The sequence below is a fragment of the Augochlora pura genome, chromosome 11 (assembly GCF_028453695.1).
Source record: "Augochlora pura isolate Apur16 chromosome 11, APUR_v2.2.1, whole genome shotgun sequence".
Taxonomy (NCBI): Eukaryota; Metazoa; Arthropoda; class Insecta; order Hymenoptera; family Halictidae; genus Augochlora; species Augochlora pura.
This window is the reverse complement of record NC_135782.1, coordinates 11,878,639-11,900,132: the sequence shown is the minus strand read 5'-3', so window position 1 is coordinate 11,900,132 and position 21,494 is coordinate 11,878,639. Positions and strand designations below refer to the sequence as shown.

The 21,494-nt window shown below is 35.8% G+C and overlaps 1 protein-coding gene across 1 annotated transcript in view; it reads right to left on the bottom strand.

The window, feature by feature from the left end:
* Positions 1–21,494, bottom strand: part of Col4a1 (Collagen type IV alpha 1) — a 47,071-nt gene that overhangs the window by 7,771 nt on the left and 17,806 nt on the right. Inside the window, exons 3-21 of the mRNA XM_078194223.1 lie at positions 13,905–14,028; positions 12,641–12,724; positions 9,368–9,720; positions 7,068–7,202; positions 6,880–6,987; positions 5,820–6,041; positions 4,196–4,384; positions 4,007–4,123; positions 3,757–3,921; positions 3,206–3,508; positions 2,729–3,112; positions 2,456–2,662; positions 2,204–2,372; positions 1,999–2,126; positions 1,421–1,859; positions 989–1,338; positions 636–902; positions 393–564; positions 67–312 (exon numbers count right to left, since the gene is read on the bottom strand). Of these exons, the coding sequence (XP_078050349.1) occupies positions 67–312; positions 393–564; positions 636–902; positions 989–1,338; positions 1,421–1,859; positions 1,999–2,126; positions 2,204–2,372; positions 2,456–2,662; positions 2,729–3,112; positions 3,206–3,508; positions 3,757–3,921; positions 4,007–4,123; positions 4,196–4,384; positions 5,820–6,041; positions 6,880–6,987; positions 7,068–7,202; positions 9,368–9,720; positions 12,641–12,724; positions 13,905–14,028 (4,162 nt within the window). The remainder of the gene's footprint in view (positions 1–66; positions 313–392; positions 565–635; positions 903–988; positions 1,339–1,420; positions 1,860–1,998; positions 2,127–2,203; positions 2,373–2,455; positions 2,663–2,728; positions 3,113–3,205; positions 3,509–3,756; positions 3,922–4,006; positions 4,124–4,195; positions 4,385–5,819; positions 6,042–6,879; positions 6,988–7,067; positions 7,203–9,367; positions 9,721–12,640; positions 12,725–13,904; positions 14,029–21,494) is intronic.

The window sequence follows — 21,494 nt, the reverse complement described above, 5'->3', positions numbered from 1 at the left end:
CTGTTATTCCATAACCTTGACTACGTAAACAACATTGCGTATAGTAAAATAGCAAAGCATGTATACCTTTTACACCCATAACTCCTGGTGTTCCTGGATTTCCGATTTGACCAGGTGGGCCTCTATCTCCTTTCTCTCCATCGTATCCAGATAAACCGTCCAATCCTCGATCACCCTTCTCTCCATGGAAACCTTGTCGACCAGGAATACCGGGTTCACCTTTTTCACCTTTAACTTGGATTGTTGGCCCAGGTGGTCCACGGTCACCTTTCTCTCCGAGCGTACCAGATAATCCAGGGAATCCAGTAGGACCTTAATGTTGAAACGTTTTATCAAGCAACTAATTTTTTATATCATCGGTACAGTAATATTGTTCAATTTCCTATTATTACCTGATGGACCCCGATCTCCTTTAATACCATTCAGACCCGGATGACCCGGAGATCCCATGTCACCATCTAATCCTGGAAAACCACGGGGACCAGGCACGCCGCTATCACCTGGTTCACCGGGCAATCCATCCATACCAGGCGTACCTGGTTCACCTGGAGTACCATACGCTCCCTTTATAGAAAATAAAATTAAATGAGAAAGTGTATTTCCACAAAAGGTGTAACTTCATTAATCAAACATACTTTATCTCCTTTCATGCCAGGGTATCCTCTAACACCGGTGTCTCCTTTTTCACCCGGCAGTCCAGGTAAACCATCGCGACCTGGTAAGCCGGCATCGCCTTTTGCACCAGGCGCGCCATCTCGCCCAACACCAGGTATTCCTTCTTCTCCCTTGATACCATCTATACCGTCCCTTCCCGCAACTCCTGGAGGCCCACGAATTCCTGGCATTCCTGGTTCACCTTTTTGTCCTTTTTCTGACACCAGGCCAGGTTCTCCTTTACGGCCCTAGTACAGTTAAATTCATTAGAAAGTAATCTAATAAATAATCAAGTAAGTGATATAATTAATATATAATAACACTAAATACATACTGGGAATCCCACTGGACCTTGATCACCTTTAGGTCCATCGAATCCAACGGGGCCAGGTGCGCCAGGATTGCCGGTAGGACCTAAATCTCCTTTAAGTCCAGGCGATCCTGTGCGGCCTGGTTTTCCATCTAGTCCACGCAATCCAGGGAAACCTGGCGAACCTTTCTCTCCACGTTCACCTTTCATACCTATTAAACCTTCTATTCCAGCTCGACCAGGCGAGCCAGGTAAACCTCGTCGTCCAGGATATCCCTTCTGTCCGTCGATACCTGATTCACCTCGGTCTCCTTTTGTGCCTGGAAAACCTGGCAAGCCTGGCCTACCCGGTTCTCCTGTCAATCCTGGTTCACCTGTATACCAGAAATTTTATATAAGTTTCTCGGTGAATATATATATATATATAAACTATATTATAGAAACTGATGCATGTACCTTTAATGCCGTCAATGCCAGGAGTTCCTGCTACACCAGGAGGACCTGGAGGGCCAATTGGACCTGTGTCTCCCTTTTCTCCCGGCGCACCAGGTAAGCCACTTATTCCTGGAACTCCAATATCACCCTTTTCTCCAGCAAATCCTGGTAAACCTGGGAAACCAACAGGACCATCCTTTCCTGGTGGCCCTGGAAGACCTTTCTCTCCTCTTTCACCAGGAGGGCCAGTCAAACCAGGAGCGCCTTTTACCGATATTCCAGGTTCACCCTTCTCTCCTTTTGGAGCTGGAGCACCTGGGAATCCTCTTGGTCCTTCGCGGCCAGGTTCACCCGGAAAGCCCATTGGTCCCATGTTACCCTTTTCTCCTCGAGGGCCAGGCAATCCTCGTGCTCCAACTGGTCCGGGCCCACCAATAGCACCTGCCGGTCCAGGGGGCCCCTAATTTCATTAAAATCTCTAATTACTCGTTACATTAATTCTATCATGCTTAGCAAAACTTGCATTACGAAACACCGAAACCAATGGTTAAAAGAGAGGTAAGTTTCAAGTGCCGCGTGACAATAATTTATCTACTAACCGAAAAACCTTGCAAGCCTTTGTCACCCTTTAATCCCTCTCTTCCAGGTATTCCAGGTGCTCCCCTTTCTCCTGGGAATCCTCTGCTACCTTTGAAACCCTTCGTTATGTTTAATGGTGGACATTCACCTATTGAAAACAGAAATTATGATATATATTTGGTATTTAGTAAAACTGTTGTTAAAAATAAATGATTTCCTACTTACCAGGTTCACCTCTTTCTCCGTCAAAACCTGGTTCACCTTTTTCACCTCGCTGACCAGGCCAGCCAGGTTCTCCGGCTTCTCCTCTTATACTCAGACCACTTTCTCCTTTACTACCTGGAACACCTGGCCTGCCAGGGACACCTTCTTGTCCAGGAAAACCTCGATCACCCTGAAAGTAATAGACACGGAGTTACGCATCTTCAATCTATAAAGTGGTCGCAAGGACGAAAGTGCCACGCTTTCATGACTTACAGCAGCACCCTTAAGTCCCGGGAAACCTTCCAATCCAATCGCACCCTTATCCCCAGGTGGACCTTGTGGACCTGGCGGTCCCATTCGGCCTGGTTCACCTCGTAAACCTTTATCACCCTTTTCTAGCTTTATCATGTCCCACGATATTGTTGCCGGTGTGCCAGATTCTCCTTGAGGTCCAGGTGCACCGGGAATACCATCATTTCCCTGATAAAATATTAATGATAAAACTGATTTCCTAAGTTAGCGCGTTGAAAATGTAGAATACCATACCGGTCGTCCTGGTGGACCAAGCGGTCCTGGTAAGCCATCGGCGCCAGGTTCTCCAGGAAAACCTCGTTCTCCAGGTGGTCCTCGAGGTCCAGTAATTCCAGGGATACCATCCAAACCGCGATCTCCTTTAGCTCCTCGCAAACCAGGTAGACAATCTATACAGCGTCCTCCTATTTCTCCCTTTTCACCAAAAGGTCCTGGAGCGCCCGGAATGCCATCTCTTCCAGGATTTCCTGGTTCTCCCGGTAAACCAGATTCACCCGGCAATCCTGGAATTCCATCTAAGGAATCTCCTGGGAATCCTCTTGGTCCAGCGTAACCACGTTCACCCTTCTGTCCCTTTTCTCCATTTATGCCAGGCGCACCATCCATTCCTTTTGGTCCCTTCATAAATAATAGACAATAGTAAGACTCAATATGAAGTGTCTGTAATTTTGCAAAAATATATTTTAATCGTGTATGAAATTTTGTACATACAGCTATCGATAATCCTTTTTCCCCAGGTAGACCTCGTGATCCTGGAGGACCTTGTGGACCATCGAATCCCCGAAGTCCTGTTGGTCCGGGGAATCCTGTGATACCGGGTTCACCCTTCGCTCCTTTATCTCCAGGCAAACCTTCAGGTCCCGGAATACCTGATAAACCGGGGCCTCCTGCAGAACCCACTGGGCCTCTCGGGCCTGGATCTCCTGGATATCCGTCAGTACCTCGTGGCCCAGTTGGACCTGGGAACCCTTGGGGTCCTTTAGGCCCTGGCGGACCTGGTGTGCCTTTTCCGCCCTAATAATTAACAATGTTATCAGATTATTAAATTACGCTAAACCCACTTCAGATTTGTTATATAAAAGTTGAGAGAATAGCATTAAAGTGTTAGTTATTTGTATCATGGAAATAGAATTCTTCCCCAACTAATAAAATGAGGGGAAATATTGTTTAGAAATATATTTTTAAAAACATTTCGATGGACACGAGACTGATCAAAGTATTCTAATAGATGCGTGTTAAAGGCATTTGTAAATATTACTTACTCCCGGTGGACCAGGGGGGCCCCGCAATCCTGGAACACCCATGGATCCATCACGTCCTGGCTCTCCTTTCATACCAGGATGTCCGGGTAATCCGTCTAAACCATCGTAACCTCGGTCGCCTTTACGACCAGGTGGTCCTGGAGGTCCAGAAAAACCATCTCTACCCTAATTAGGACAACGGTTCGTTGTTATATGTATCGTAATGCATTTCCAAATGATTTGTACGTATAATCGATTTTGTTCAACTTACTCGTATACCTGGGGCACCTGGCAAACCTTTCTCTCCTTTTCCACCAGCACTACCAGGTAGACCATGATCACCGCGTAAACCTGGTTCACCTTTTACTCCATCGTATCCCATATCGCCCTGTATTGTAAAATAACGCAATTATTTCCATCATGAAAAATAATACTGTGCTACATTCGATTGTTTAAGTACCTTATCTCCTTTTTCTCCAGGCTCACCCGGTGGTCCGGTGATTTCTGTTACCCCCACAAGGGGTAATTCGGGAGCAGGTGTACCTTTAGGTCCTTGTTCACCCTTCTGACCCTTATCACCCTTCGTACCTTCGAATCGAAGTCCCATGTTTCCTTTCTCTCCTTTAGGACCTGGTGGACCAGGTTGTCCCTGAATAACGATACAATTATATATTTCTCTAAGGAATCACAATATACTCGTTACGGCAAGTTAATTAGTATAGCGTCATTTAGACTGAAATATTTTATTTTTCATTTTATACAGACTAAAACTATAAATTATGCATATGTTGATTCAACATCCATTGAACACGGCTTGTGATATGTTTCTTGAACAAAGAAATTTGTTAAACAGTACCAATTATACTAGACGTTGATCCGATTTCTCTCATTCGTATGTTATTTACCATAATTATAATAGGCAGATATTACTTTCCCAAAAAAAAAAATTATAGTAAAATGAATACCTAGGAATATTTAGTTCTCCTAAATACATACAGAAATGCGAAGGTAAGATATTTATTTATTCTCTACAAGTAATATAGAGATAAACAATAAACTATGCAGATAATAAATTGATAATGTCTTTTGATCCAGATTTCGTATCTTAAAAGTGTTTTTCCTTCATTTCTTTCTCCTTATTTCATTATTTCTTTTAAGCATATACATAGATACATAAAATATTGGCAACTCACGCAAACTTACTATAGAAACGTTATAGTCCATTCACTAGTATAAGTTCCACAAAATGGGACATATTGCTTTCAGATTATACATTGGAATGAACAAACAATGAAATGTTGCAACTTCAGTTGTTTTGATTCTTTTTACAGCAGAGTATTCAGATTGATTGGCCGTCGGTCAATTTGAAACTCTTACTAAAAAATTTTGTGATGTGGTAAACACTAATTGCTATTATAATAGACACTGTTGCTTAGAGCTCTTCTTTTCAAAAAACAAAATAAAATGTCCATGAAGCATAATAAGTAGTCTACGAATTTTTATGCAAAATATAAATTATCTGGATTCATTGAAAAATTCAAGATTTACGTAAGAATTTATTTATTTCCTTAATAATTTTACCAAGTTGAAAATAATGCACTTTTGTTTTCTTCAAAAGTTTTCACAGTTCTACATTTTAGCCATTCACTTTTGTTACAAATGCGATAGGAAGACGCTTGATAATAAGAAACATGTGATGTGCTAAGTATCTTATAGTGCTTCGGATCTGTGTGACCCAGGCCATATACATATCAAGCACATATAACTTTTCGATTAAAGTCAAATTTATTAATTTTACTTATTTCCAATTAATATACTTTTACTTTCTTTTGTATTTTTAAACTGATTATTATATCATTTCATATAAGCTTAATATCATTCTATTAAAAACATTGTATTTTTTAGCCTGGTCTATATAACCCAGACACTATTAACGTAAACTTTGATGAATACCGTAGGAGAATTACGTTATTCTAGAGCTATTTACATTCGTGCTTTACAGCGCACATCTCGTCAGATTTATTGCACTTTTATTATATATAATATTACTTTCGAAAGTACTATGCAAGAATGACGATACTTACATAAGGACCTCGATCACCCTTTGGTCCAATGAACCCGCGGTCTCCTTGAGGACCTGGTGGTCCAGGAGGGCCTCTCACACCGTCGATACCCGGTTCACCTTTTTGACCAACAGGAAACGATCCAGCAAATGCCGATTGTCCTTTGTCTCCTTTAGGACCAGGAGGGCCTTTGAAACCACGAGGACCTGGTTCTCCGGGATAACCGGGAACACCGGATTCACCCTGTAGATAAAATAACTTATATAAATACTGATACGCAGAGATACCTAAATTGCTATTTTCAGATACATTTAACCTCTTAGACACTGAGCACCACTATAGTGGCTTTCGCGGCTATCATCTTTCTGTACGGCACACCACTGTAGCGGCTTTCGCGGATGCCGTCTGATAAATTGTTAAAGTTAAAATGCGTGTATCATATCTTTAAGAAAACTTATAATTCAATCATCAAACACTTAATTCCACTGTGCTCGTGTAAAGAACAGCATTATCCGTCACACATTGCAGTCCCGTATTATTTACACGTAATTCGCGTTGAACTCTGCCGTACCGAGAAAGAGCCCCGCGTAAAGTTACGCCGTGCCTAAGAGGTTAATAGAAAACCTAAATAAGAGAAATTGCAAGTCTTCTTTGAATAATTGTATTCTTATTATTGATTAAAGAATTGAGAAAATATATTTCCTTAATGTCATTATCATTACAACTATTCACAATTGCAAAGCTTTTTTTATCCATTATCTAGTAAAGTAATCAGTCTAACAATTTTTTTACATTTTACGAAAGTTCGGGACGTGTCGTTCATTATTAAAAATCTTATTCCGTTCGAAAAGATGTCAATCTACTTTGCGCGGCTACTGCATATTTTATAGAACAGTTTTATAGTACAAGAATTTAATATAAGATATATATCTGTTGATCTTTGTTTCAACGTATTTGTTCCTCAGAAAGTATTAGATTACAAGATATATTATATGAATAAGAAGAAATGTATTCTTATAACTAGTACATTATTCGGTCAACCCAACAATTAATTATTATTTAATTACGTTAATTTACGTACATCAGTTCCATTGCATCCATCACGTCCAGAAAGACCAGGAGATCCAGGCGGACCTTGAACTCCGGGAACACCGTTTATGCCAGGAAATCCAGGTATACCCATTTTTCCCTACGGAGAAGCGATAGAATTATAACATCTACGAATAGCAATTTACATAGGTTCCTTTCCGACGGTACGACGATACGTACTCTATCACCTTTCAGCCCGCGCGATCCCTGAGGACCAGGATCACCTTTCTCCCCTTTTGGACCTAGGAGACCTTCTGTTCCAGGAAATCCTCTCTGACCTTTGGGACCTTGTGGCCCCATTATACCCGGAGGACCCTGTGGACATCAATCGTACTGAATTATCATTTTGTATCACAGTGTCTAAACAATATTTAATTAATACTGTAAGAAAAACATGTGTTATTAACCACGTTGTTAACTGAGTTCATTTGAACCCAGAACACAAATATTGTTGTTTAAATATTTTTGTCCACTTTCCGACTACTTCCTAAGTTATTTCTTAAGTTTTCTCGTTTCCTTAAGGATTTTTGGACAACGTAATGTGTCCAGGAGGAGGATCTTAATAAGTAAGTTGATAAATATTCATGAATAAATCAACAATAGTAAATCTTAACCATAGCCTGTTATAATTTTCTCAAAGACAACCACAGTTTGAGTGTTGATTATAATGTTATGCTATGTTATCACAAAAAGAATGCCTATATTCAATTACATCTCAATTATCAGTTAAACGGGTTATCATTTTCTTTCAGGAACTAACTTGATTACTAATATAATATCCTTATGCAATGGGAAATATACACAGTAATTTCAGTGTTCCTTTTAACTATGGCACCATAACATGTTATTACTACAGAAATATGGTACACGTGCACTTTCATCTTTCACAAGAAATCTTCATTTTTCGTGGACTTTCAGTTTTTACAATTAGGATTATCTGCTTAAAAGTTGAAAAAATATTCAAAACTTTATATCAACAGCTTGTATTATATCGACATATTTTATATATAAGATGTCATATTTTTCGAAATTTACTCAAAGATTTGAATAAGGAACACTGATCGAGAATTAGATATGATAGAGGGTTATAATTTTACAGAAAATGTTTTCCTTCTATGAACTATCGACTGGTACATCCTCGCCTGAACTCTTTAACCGAGCATAACTATTATTATTAGATTTCGTCGATTACTGGTCCACAAAAGTATTTAAAAGATGATATATTTATTGTAATTCTAGATAAATGCTTATATTAGATCGTGGGTTACAAAAGTTTCAGAATGGAAAAGGTTGAGTAAGATGTCGATCTACCTATTATCTTTATTACTTGTCGAAGATAGCTTTTACATCGATGAATAGTTCCCAATGAAATTACAATATCAATTTTTAAAATAAAGAGAAGTATAGGGCCAAAGCAAGTGAATATGGTGAAAAAATTTACGTACAATAAGTGATTTGGCTTATGATATTTGGGTATCCGAAAATTTCGGATCGCTAACTTATTGCTGCAATGTAAGCACTACTTAACTCGACTTCGACGTCTCAAATTTTCGGGACGCGACCCAAACCCGAGAAAATTAACCGACCCGATCCGAACCCGAAAGGCTACCCTCTCACCCATAATTATCGTGCAATAGCATCCAACTGTTTGAATTTTCTCAATCAGACCATTTTTCACATCGTATACCTGTGAAAAATGGTCTGAATCATCTTTCGGTCGATGTTCCTGGTCGCTTCAGTAATTTTCAGTGAAACATTGCGATCACTTGCAATCAAACTACGTGTTTCTTTTTCCCACCATTTCTGGTTTTCGAATTAACCAGACTATAACTAGTCTACTATGATCCAGAAATCGTTTATACCACACGATCAAATTTTGATCGACTTGTCTTGCCGTTAAATTTAACGTTAAACCTACCGTGCCCTAAACGTACCTAACATAATATGTATTGCTTTATAATGATGAAACAGCTGTGATTATTTAAATCTTCCGCACATTTTTTATTCTAATGCATGCTTTAATAAAGAAATTCATTCAATCGGTTCTTACGAAGGGGTGTTCATAATTTCAACCATTTAAAACTAAAAAATGTAAGATCGGTCATTTGATGGTAGGTTTAGTGTTAATAATCGCTTTTTGTTTCATGTTACAACTTCAATATCGAATAAAGATTTGGTGAAAAAGAACTGCCATAACTTTGTCAGTTGTTAAAAATGATCAATCAGATAAATGATTGACCTTTCTATGAATGCTAACGCTCAACAGATGTCGCCACTACGTGCTGAGATATGATGCTAATCTGAAAAATGAATTGTCACATTGCGTATATATACATCATCTCTTAAACACTTTCGTGATACAGTAGGTCCACGATTCAGTGTTAGTTTTTTCTTTTGTCACATTTCCGGTATCGTGTGATGTTCGCAACCCACAATCAGTTACGATTGTCTTTCGAAAAATATAATAAGTTGGTACTCACTCTGGAACCTTTCTCCGCAAAACATTTTGGTACGCAGCAAGCTGACCCCGTACAATTCTGCGGGGCACGTCCTGGAATTGGTATGGCTGAATAACTGCTCGGATAAGTGTCCGAACTTCCAGCTGCTCCATATCCTCCTTGGTTTTGCGAGTATCCTGTATTACCAGCCGATCCACGACCGTGAGAACTACCTTGACTGTAAGGGTCTCCAGATCCACGATTATCGTAAGGTTGTCCATTATATCTTTCGTCGTACTCTCGACGTCTTCCCTGATAATCGCCACCTCCTGTATTGTATGGATCTAGAGAACCCTGATCTTGTCCATCGTTGTAGCCTCCGCCACTTCTGTCACCTTTGCAGAAAAAGATAATTACTCACACTCACAGTACTGGGCAATTTCATTACAATATTCAATATAACAATTTCTCTCCTAAGGTTTCCTTCAGCTTAGGAACGAAAATGGACAAATTGGGAAGAGAAGATGCGATTATTCGAGCCTTGTGGATCATTTTTATAGTTGCCGAATATGAACAGTTATAAAAACGAACAGCAAAACTCGAATAACCGTAACTTCTCCTCCGTAAGTTGACCATTCTCATTACCATACTGTGGGGTGCGAGATAAGGGTGTTTGGGTTGCTCGACAGTTCGATCGAGTGAGGTGCAACTGAAGAGTGTTTGGACCGTGCGAGACTGTTCTTCGAAATGCGAATGCACGTGTGTAAGAATCAGCGATTGAATGTGGTCGTGTACGAGTGAGTTTTAAGAAAGCAAGAGTGTGTCGTAGAGGAGAAAAGTTTTCCCAGTTACGTGAAACCGTTGAGATAGCGAAGACGATCTGTGTGAGAAATTTGCGTGTAAAGATTGTATTTTATTTTAGTATATATTCCCCGGGTATTCTTTGTAAGCCCGGGGGAATATGAATTGTAACATAAATGCTAGTATTTTTGTTTTTCCCCTTTTCTATTATTAAATATTTTGTTAAAGTAATTGTGGTTGATCCTTGTTGTCGAAAATATCCACAATACTGATGGACAATGTGAGAGAAATTACTGTATAAAATAATTACCAAATCAAACGAAATCGGTTTATATCAATACTTTAAGTCGTCATAGTGATACATTTTATTAAGTAAACCGTATTGCACGTGGATTACTTTAAATTGAGCTGACTACTTGCAGAACGCGTTTGTATAATAGAAAAATTAAAAAATGTATGACCGGTTAATCGAGGACCTGCTGTAGTTATAACCGTTTTTTGAAATTGTTTATACCGAATCCAAGAACTCCTGTCACATTTGGAAAGGAATGATTTTTAAGGTGATTGAAAAGTAACTTTTTCCTCAGCGAAAATGTTGGTTACAGTTTTGTTGACGAGTTATTAAAGGAAATCATGGACCAATCGAATGCGACGTGACAACGGGGTCGCGAAAACGGGGCGTCAGCCGTACTCGCTTCTGATTGGTCCGTGTTATTTTACGAACCGTTTTCAAACGGTTGTTATCTCAAATATGTTATATAGTTTTATTGTATAATTGATGTACACTAACCAATGCATCGTGCCGTCGTTTATAAATAAAACCGATGTATCGTACCATCATTTGTATTATATTCAATCTTCGTTGTTCAATGCATCATGTTTGCACTCTTTATTATTCCCGTCGTCATAGTTGAAAAATTATGATTTGAATATCAAGTTTCTGTTAAACTAATTTTAATTTTCACATGATTCATTAAAGTCTATAGAGAGAGTACCTTAAATAATATGTTGACACCAATTGATTAATAAAATTATAAATAATTTTGAGCATAGTCAATACTATATTTGTCAAAAAAGTACGCTGTTTGAGTGTTAAAAAATTATTGACAGAGAAAATTATAGGTAAAGTAAATTTGATGTATTCACGAGTTACTATTTCGCATAATTCTATAATTTTATGGAATACCATAAACTTGCGCGCGCACATAACTGGTTGTATTATCGATTAATAGCAAACTATTACACAATGGTGCAAAGGCAAAAGATAAACGGTCCCATTAATTAACAGCCACTAGTTGTGTCCGTAAATCTCGCAATATTGCAGAGCAGCTATTACAGTACAAAGAAGATGAACGTTTTCCTTTCATAATATATAATTACTGATACCATAAATTCGATAATGGTCTGCGGTCAGACGAAAATCTGATTAAATCATTCTATTTTACTGCGTGCATAAACTTCGCACGGACCCGGGGAAATAAAATTTCAACATTTTTGCTCTATTCGCAAGACTCTTGAAATTTTCTTGTAAGATATTCATCCTAATCTATTAAATAAAATTCAAATTTAAATTATAGATAGATAAAAAAAAGTGAGCATTTACCGGGTGAATATTACAAAACCATCTGCAGCTCTGTATTGCGTCGCCATCGGTACAAAATTACAACGTTCATCCGATAAACGCTAAACCATCTATTACTACTGAAGATATTTTTCGATAACTTATATGACATGCTCGTAGCCACTCAAATATGTAACAATCATCTGTTTTGTATTTAAATTCGTGAAATACTGTACTCTCGTAATCATTAAATGTTCACAGCTTATGTTAAGATGAATCGTTTTTGATGAAATTTTCAGCATGCATATTAGTTACCGAGGAACATCAAACGCATTTTTTAAGTTTTCAGTATAGCTCAGATAGAAATGTGAAAAACGAGTGTTTAAATCTTCAACTGAATTATTTAGTCTCTCTAAGATTTACAACAAAAATTGAAGTCATTTAAACCAGTTTTAAAAAGGTTATACCGTTTTAAAAGGTGTATGGTCACTTTTGCTTATCACTGTATGTATGTACCTGCAGCTGTTGATATTGGTCTTCAAAGTGAAAATCAAGAATTCTATATAATTCTTTACATTGTGATCGTACAATAAAACTTGTTTAGGTCATGTTAGTTTAACTTAAAGATAAAACTCAATTATTTCGTTTCGATGATTACATTTACATAATTGCAATGCGGAGGGTAGGCTAGCTGAGTCAGTTGCTGTGGCGTAACCAATTGCTGAGCCTTTGGTTTGCTTTCAAGCGTAATTAACTGTATATTTATCGGGTAAAACGTATTACATTTTTTTTATTATAACATAAGCAAAATGAAAGAATTTAGTGTGTCATATTTGATAAATAAGTGCAGTAAAAAAAGTATATTGAATTTTGTTGTAATAACTGTCTTAGACAATTTAATCATTTCCCGAAAATTTATCTAATAAGAATTCCAATTATTCCAGATCGATTACCATATTGGGGTTGTCTGTCATTACTATCTCTGTCGGCTCGATCGTCGTCATAGTTATCTACGTACGGCTTATCTTCTTCGGAACCTGAAAACCAAGACACATAGAAAGTGTTGTAATACGCATTGCTCACAATTGTTACAAATACTACCATTTATCGCAAAGCTATTTCAGAGGGAGTAATTTTATTTTAACGTTTGATATTTTTACAGAACGACTTTAAACGTGCTTTCCTTCAATCATTTTATGAAACTATTTTTATTAAGTTTTATAGTATAGCCAACCGATTTTAATTTTTTCACTGAATATAAATGTTTAAGGAAATAAGTAAAAATTAACTTTAAAACAGTAATCTAAATTTGTTCAAATTTTATTCACACTTATTCTCCTTAAATTCTATTTCCACACATATTTTCCACTTGTTTTTTTCCACAACATATCTTGGGAATTACAAAAGATGGTAAAAAGACGTTTCAGCAATGCTGATTTTTTTAAACAGAATGCTGTATTTTCGCGAACACTGTATTATGATAAAATTTAAAACGAATTCAATCCGATTAATCGAAGTAATTTCTGCCAACAAAAACGTGGAAAAGGTAAGTGTGAACAAATGTAAATTACTTCTCATATTTGCGATAGATATCTATATGTTTATAAACATACAAGCAGTCACTAAACACGCAGTGTGTAACCTTAATTAATTCTCACAGAGCACTCGCTGTGTCAATTTTATCCTACAGTGTTTAAATCGTACTTTTAATCAATCAATCTACGGCAGTTAAATAAAATAAATTCTTGTCGTATTAAGAACAATAGACAGATTAATAAGTTGGCAAAAAATATCTTCAAAAATAGCTTTCAAAAAATTACTGAACAAAGTTCGAGATATTCCGAACATCCAGATAACACGTACACTCTATGTATATACAGAGTGTTACAAAAACATTGAACAAGTTATTAACGAAAAACAATGACCAATGAGAGGCGAGATCAGCTGACGCGGGGAGACCGAGTCAATGAGCGAAACTGGGTTTCGACTCTTATTGGTCAATGTTTTTCGTCAATAATTCGTAAACAAAGCCGTGGGCTGCATCTCCGATAAGAAAACAATTACTTCAAATAACCTGAAAATCCCATAATTTTCCAAAAGTAACACAATTTTGGGACACCCTGTATATTAGAAATGATATTATATTACCATATTAGAAATATGGTTGAATATACGAATATACAATTATTTCATGCAAACAAGTGCCGCGATAGTTACCATCGTTATTCGTAAGGAAAGGCTTCCATCGTCGTGAAGGGTTATAGTCGTCATCGCTGTTTTTGGGTTTTCCTATATCGCCTCGCCCCAATGGCACTACTGCTGGTGGGTTGTTTGACCATTGCTGAAACAAATGAAACGAAAATAGGAGTTGTTCTAGACGTTGATCGAATGAAATATTTCATCGATGTAATAACTATTTTTTTGTAGGTAACTTGGAGACAGTATCGACGATAACAACAGTCAATTGTAAAATCTGAAAGAATTGTTAAAAAAGGCACGTGATTTAAAGAATTTCGATTTTTCATTACAAATAATAGTTGCACTTAATTCAGTTATTTGTAATAGTTATCGGTGAGAAAAATTCTATTTTACTCGTTGATGGTAGTTATTTTAACAGATTTTTTAACTTTAATTTTCAATCTATCAAATTAATATGAATCCGTGCGATAAATAGATAGGCAGATTTTTCAGTGTCTATTCCGCCTCGAATAATACTGGAGCAATCTATAAACTACTATGTACAATATTATATCAACTATGTAAATCTTCTTATCGATCATTCGCATGTGGCAGTTTATCGAGTTCAGAGAAAACAAATATTACATTACCATTGATATTTATTACAATATTATGATATCATGCAATTAATCGTGCCTTATTGTATGTTTAGACAATGCAATAGTTAAAATACTTTCACCAATATGTGTAGTAGTAGTAGTGACAATAATTGCATAATGTATAATCGTTGAATTTCAACGAAGTACTTCAATTCGATCGTATTGTCTTCTGAAGTAGCAGTCTATTCTGAGAAAAATTTGCTTTTATAATGCTTATAAGATGCAAATATATGCTACATCATGTACAGTCAGTTACGAAAGATTTTCTACCCCTTTAGAATCGAATAAATTGTATAAAACAGGTTCGAACGATTTCAGCTTTTCTTTGATGTTAAAAAGATTAATTTACCGGCTGATGCGCGTAAAATTTTCCATAAAAAATTGATTTGCTCAAAATTACAAAGAAGGTACTAATGCTCGCCTTTTACAACTTTATTTATTTCGCTTTAATGCAACTTGAAGGTACGCGTTTTGTAAATGTATATCAATTATAATTAATAATACATGCTGAAGGTTTCGTCGAAAAGGATAGCCGCAGAGAAAACAAACGATAAGAATTGATAGTTTCAAAAATATTCCGATTTATTCGGTCGTTTGAAATTATTTTTACGAAATTAATGTCATAAAAAATGTACGAGGTGTTTTGAAACCAACTGTATACGCATATGTTCACAGAAATTGTTTACCTCCGAATTGAATATTAAAATAGAAACCGATAAAAAATAAAATAATATCTCCTTTACATCAAATAGCAATGGTTGAAAATATTCAATAAAAATCGATCTCCGTATATTTCAAACAAATATTTGGGTCACATAAATAAATAACTATGAATACTTTTTCCTTAAATCTACCGACAGATGTAAAAGAAAGAGTGCTCATTGTTAATTTCTCATGTTTACAAAAAATAATGTGCTACAATATGCTCGAGTTGAAGCTAAAGAACACGTCTAAGAATATGTACGAAATGCACAGATACTGAGATTAAGAATGTTTGTAAAAGAATTTTCGCACTCCATAATGCTTGTGAGGTAACGTTAAACACCGATAAGCTATCGCCTATGCTTCTTGAATGCGTATCAGAAACTTGGACGATGCAGTATGTTACACAGTTTGTGTTGGAAGACAGAACTCCTTTCATCTTACTTTCTGTGATCTAAACACCTAATAAGTCGTTTAATATTAAAATCAGCCAGTAAATATGCAGTTGAAATTGTGATTTGATTTTGTATGTTTCAATGCTTTTCGCCCTAACAACCTTTTTATGCATATTGTTCATTTATGGCGATAAGTAATAGAGTAAGAGGTACGACATAATGTAAATATACGTGAATCGTTTGACAGATAAACAACAACTACGAAAATACATATTTTAGTAGCAATACATAGAAAGAATTTAAGATTACTTGACAATTTGTTTCATAGTATAACACTGTTTAAATCTGATCGATCTACATACAGTTTAAGCAATGTATTTTAAGCACTTTCGATAACAATATTATATCAATTTATTAAATGTAATGTTAAATTTACTTCTCATTCATCACTCGATCATTTAATACATCGAGTCTCACTTCCTGCACGCCATTCGAGTATTCAATAATAATGCGACACCACCTCAATTAAAATAACTCCACAGATTCTGTAGTGATAAATAATGAATTTTTCACGGACCGGGTATCACGGACCACTTCGGCTACCTTCGACTCTGTTCTAGCTTCTATTCCACGTCCGGCGAGCATAACACAGAGATTGGCTCGATTCATTGGATGCGTCATCGTGTTCGCAGAAAGTCATTGTCTTGCCCCCGTTTTCACGTTTTATCCTTTTTACGTTTCGGGATGGCACGCACTGGCAGGAAACGCGGGAAGATAGCCGGCTCGTTATCGTTTCGAAATGACGTGCCGCGACTCTGTTCCTCTTTGATTCCCTTCTGCCGGACCGTTTCGTGAGCATTCTGGCCACGATTAATGATGCACAGAATAAGCCGACGTTTTTTTTTTAGGAAATGTACCGAATGAATAGAGCGTTATCGAACCGGAAGATAGTCGCGACCTATCATCGTAAGCTGAAGTCGAAGCGATCGCGATTACAAGCGACCGGAGGCGTAAAAAATATTTCTCGGAACATGACAAACTTGCGAATGTTACATCGACGCTTTTATATAATTCGATGGAATAAATTAATTGCCGAACATATGGGCCTCATCATATAGTGCATCATTATTTTTTCGCTATGCACGTGTTTGTTACTGGACTGCGGGTGTTCGTGCGAGATAAAAATCATTTAGAATAATGGTACGAAATACACGTTCGATGAAAATATTTCTCCTCTCTTAATAACTAAAGCAAGTTCACCATAATGTAACAATATCATTAAATTTTTCTAATCTTTTTACAGATTTGTATATGATTTGTTTATTTTCACCATAAATACGTCAAATCTGCAGTCTATTTGTTACATGTGCAGACAGTAATAAAATTGTTACAGCGATTAATAACTGTCATTTTCTCATTTTTGTAGAACAATGTTTATATTCATAAAACTTTTTAGTGTACTTGTACAATATATATTTCCAATATGTCAGTATCCGAAAGATTGGTTAGTTTCTTGGAGATGATATGACAAGAATAGAATATTTGGACTGAATATATTAATCGTGTTTTACGTGAGATACTCATAGCTGTCCAATCAATAAACGCAACTATAAACAATGAGATGGTCTTTCGCGAAAACATAGTGAAATATGTATACACATGATACAAAAATCAGTACTAGACTGTTTTAAATAAACTCAAAAGGGTGATGTTGCGTCGATACAATTTATTATTTGTTTTATTTTTTAACTTCATCAGCCAAGCACATTGTAATGAAAATGTGGATTTTTATTTCGAATGACTAATAAGATATTGGATCGAATAAGAATTTATTTAAATACAAATTCATTGAAATTGGAAGTTATTGGATATTCGAACAAGGATTTATTTGTGTAGGAATTACTGCGGAATACAATCGATTTGAACAAAAAGTTATAGAACACAGTGTTTTCTACAAATTGTTGGCCAATTTTTTCCGCGTTACTTTTTCGAATAAGATTGATCATTCGTGTAAGTAAACAGTCAGAATAATTTGTTACGAATAATGAGTAATTGTTATTCGAATAAAGTAGTCGAATTAAAAAGAATTCACATGGGTAATTATTTTAGATAAATATTTATTTGAATAACGCTCAACTCTGATTTTAACAAATGCATAAATATTTCACAGATACGTCTAATTCATCTAGTCCAGTGGATTTGTAATCACTAATAGCTACGCATATTTACATACTACTTACTATTATTATTACAAAAACAACTCTTTTTAATTAATATTTATTGAAATTTTCTTATTTGATCAAATCCTTGAAAGCTACAATCAATGAGTCGATCTATTTTAGAAAGAACAAGGTAATAAAATTCGAAGCAAAGGCTTTCGTAGTCTTTTAATGATTGATTTTGAGATATATCCTAAACATTTACAGTATGTTTCTAAACGTTTCGTTCATATTTTCACCGCAAATCGACGAATCTTGCTGGTAATATGCTAATTTACAGCGACCTCGTGTCGAATCAAACACGACAGAGATTTACTGACATCATTACTGCAAATATGTGCAGGACGACACTTCCTCCATTCAGCAAAGTAGAAATACGACAATTATATAAATAATATTGTACCACTCTACTGCCGATAGAAAAAGTTGTACTTATATTTCGTGTTATTCTTTAAAGCGAACAACGACAAAAGAATAAATGAAAAAAATCATTGTACATCCTCCTTGAAATCAAGTAACATTTGTATTTGACATATTTCCCGAGTTGTTTAGATTAAAAGTGTTTAAATGTATACTCTATATGTACATATATGTTTGCGTCTTTATGTCGAGCCATACCCATTGACTTCTTTTCTAATAGATACGTATTTCTCTGATGTACGTAACAGCAATAATGCAACAACTGTAAGGAACCTAAGAAGAATATTAGTATCTTCCAAATACTCGAAATAGATTGTAAAATAATGTACATATATAAACATACATATTTCGTTCTCGTTTTATAAGAATTTGTGCATTACATAGCAAAGTGAGTTAGCCATTCTAAAGATCTCTTTCAGTTTTATAAAACTGTTATATTCACTTTTTCAAATAATTTAATTTTCCGTGATTTTTTAAGCTTAGAAATGGAACATCCAGAAGGCAAAAATCAGCATTTTCGACGTCTGCTGTTATTAGCTTTTTACCGAGGTTAGAAAAGCTGTCGAAGCAGCTCGGGACATCTGCAATGTGTACGGAAGGGGTGTCATAGGCGGGTCTCCTGCACAAAATGGTCCGCTAAGTTAAAAAAAAAGGCAACTTTGACATCAACGACACGCCACACAAAGGACAACCTTCGAAATAACAACCTCGATGAATAGCGAAGAATAGCGAAGAATAGCAGATGTGGGAAATGCTGATTTCTGTCTACTGGATATTCCATTTTTAAGCATAAAAAATTATGAACACTAAATTATTCAAAAAAGCGAATATAATAGTTTTGTAGAACTGAAGGAGATCTTTCGAATAGCTTACTCACTTTATTAATTAACGCAAAAGGCGTTGTAAAACAAAAACAAAAATTCTATGAATTTATTAGCCAACTGAATACATCCATACATCTTAATAAATGTACCATAACCAAACGCAATTCGAACTTCGGGAGCGACAGATAACAAACGTTCAACACTGTACATCATTAAAGTCAAAGTCTAAGCTTTCCTTTTTTATTTCAATTATAAACACTGTTCACGCAAATGTATAATAGAAAACACCAAAAAGTGAACAAAATTTCCAACAAAAATCGTTTAAACCTATTTTCGGAGCTTCTAAAGCCGGACTTTGATTTCATTTTTGTAACAGATATCAAATATTTCAAGCGAATACAACTCCTAATTGTTAGGTTTTTTAAATTAATTGGATATGGAGCTAAATTTCCTTGTAAGATTGTAAGTGTATGTGTGGTAGACGTCCCAGTTTCTGTGCCTGTCCCAATTTCCGTGCAGAAAAAAAAGTTTTATTAACAACATGTGAGATTCAGAATACATGAAACTTCTCCGAGAGACACGAAAACTGGGACGTCTACTCGACGTCTACTCTGTTATTAACCCTTTTAAATCAATGCTGGTTCTATAGTAGAACTTCGTCGAAATTGTTTAGTGCATTCAGGTAAAAAAGATATTGAAATGCCCGCGCTCTACTGATACATACTGTGCAGTAAGACAAATACGTGTAACATCTTTTAAGCCTTTCACGGTCAAATATCTGTTGTTACTAAATTGTTACAAATTTAAAATAACTTGTCTGTTTGCTTTGATAGCTCAGAAAAAAAGCAAGTATAAACATTGTAAGCTAATCATTGAAAGAAATCTATTAAAGGATGTTTGAATTGCTGGATTTTGTGTTGTAAAATTATTAATTAGCATGCTAAGATAATGATATTAACAAAGTGTATAGCCGATTAAATAGGTCAAAAGTGCCCTTGAGCGGATTTAAACAGCTGACGTGTCATTCGTCCAGGAGCGTAATTAGAGGGTACGTTCAATTTAAAAATTTTGACAAAAATATAACATATCACAGGTGTAGGTGTGCGTTTTTGATAAATTTTTCAGATTTTCAAGGTGATAACCCTATTTATGAAAAATTTACTATTATAATGCACTATTTTACTCCCCAAAGCAGATTTTTTGTAAAAGTAGATTCGACACAACGACAAATTTTTTTTGATAGATACATGTATACAAAATAATAACTTTAGAATGTTTTTAGATTTTTTAATTTAATTCGTCACAGTTTACAAAATTTAAAATCAATTTTTATTACTAACTTGTGCTGAAATTGTTCTTTTTATTTTTCATTCCGTAAAGATGTTACGTGATATGACATATTTTAAGATGATAAAATATTGCTTTGAGCGATATATTTGAAACTACTATAATTCGAAAGTATTGTAATATACTACTGCTGTTAGATGTAGAGAAACTGCAACGGTGCGATCTGCCTTAACACCAGAATATTCTACTATTAGTGGGATCGTACTTAGAATTTAATTATGTTATTGTTTTCTCTTCAAACAACTGATGTGAATATTACAGTCTACGTTCATTAATTTAGCCAAATAGGAAACGGCTTAAGACAATTGGCGGCGAGTCGGTGAACGAAATTTTCAAATCTGCAACTGTACAATCGGATGTTGGATGGCTTAATTTCTACAACTGACGCCAATATAGTCAAAAATATTTAATCAAGACCAGATGGTACCAGTGATTGATGAAGGTAATGATGAAGCTCAAGGATTTTTAGGGCATGCGAACAGAAACACGGAAGAACAAAGAATCAACAGACGTCGTAAGTACGTATAAAATGATGATTGTAGAGAAATATCATTCGTTGTTAGATAATTAATAATTAAAAAAGAAACTTGTAAGATCAGTAAAAGAAAAATTTTATTTCAGTAAATGGAATAATTTAAGCACAAGCTGCTTTTTCGAGCGGAAATCGTTAGAAGATCAATATTTATTTATTCCAACTACGGAACGTCAAAGTAGAAAATCTGACAAATTTTCAAATCACTATTTCGATAATATGTTGTTACTAAAAAATTTGGTTGATGTACCGAATCTACTTTCATAAGAAAATTTTCATTCTTGGGGACTAAAATTATTTATATCATTTTTTACAATTAACATTATTAACTGAAAAATCTAAAAAAGTTATCAAACATGCACACCTACATCCGTGATGCGTCACATTTTTCTTGATATTTATGAATGCATTTAAATAGGCAAAATCGATTGAAAAACGTTAATCCGCAAACGTCCTATAACTACGGCCCTGGTCGTACGAGAGAGAGAGAGAGAGAGAGAGAGAGAGAGAGAGAGAGAGAGAGAGAGGGGG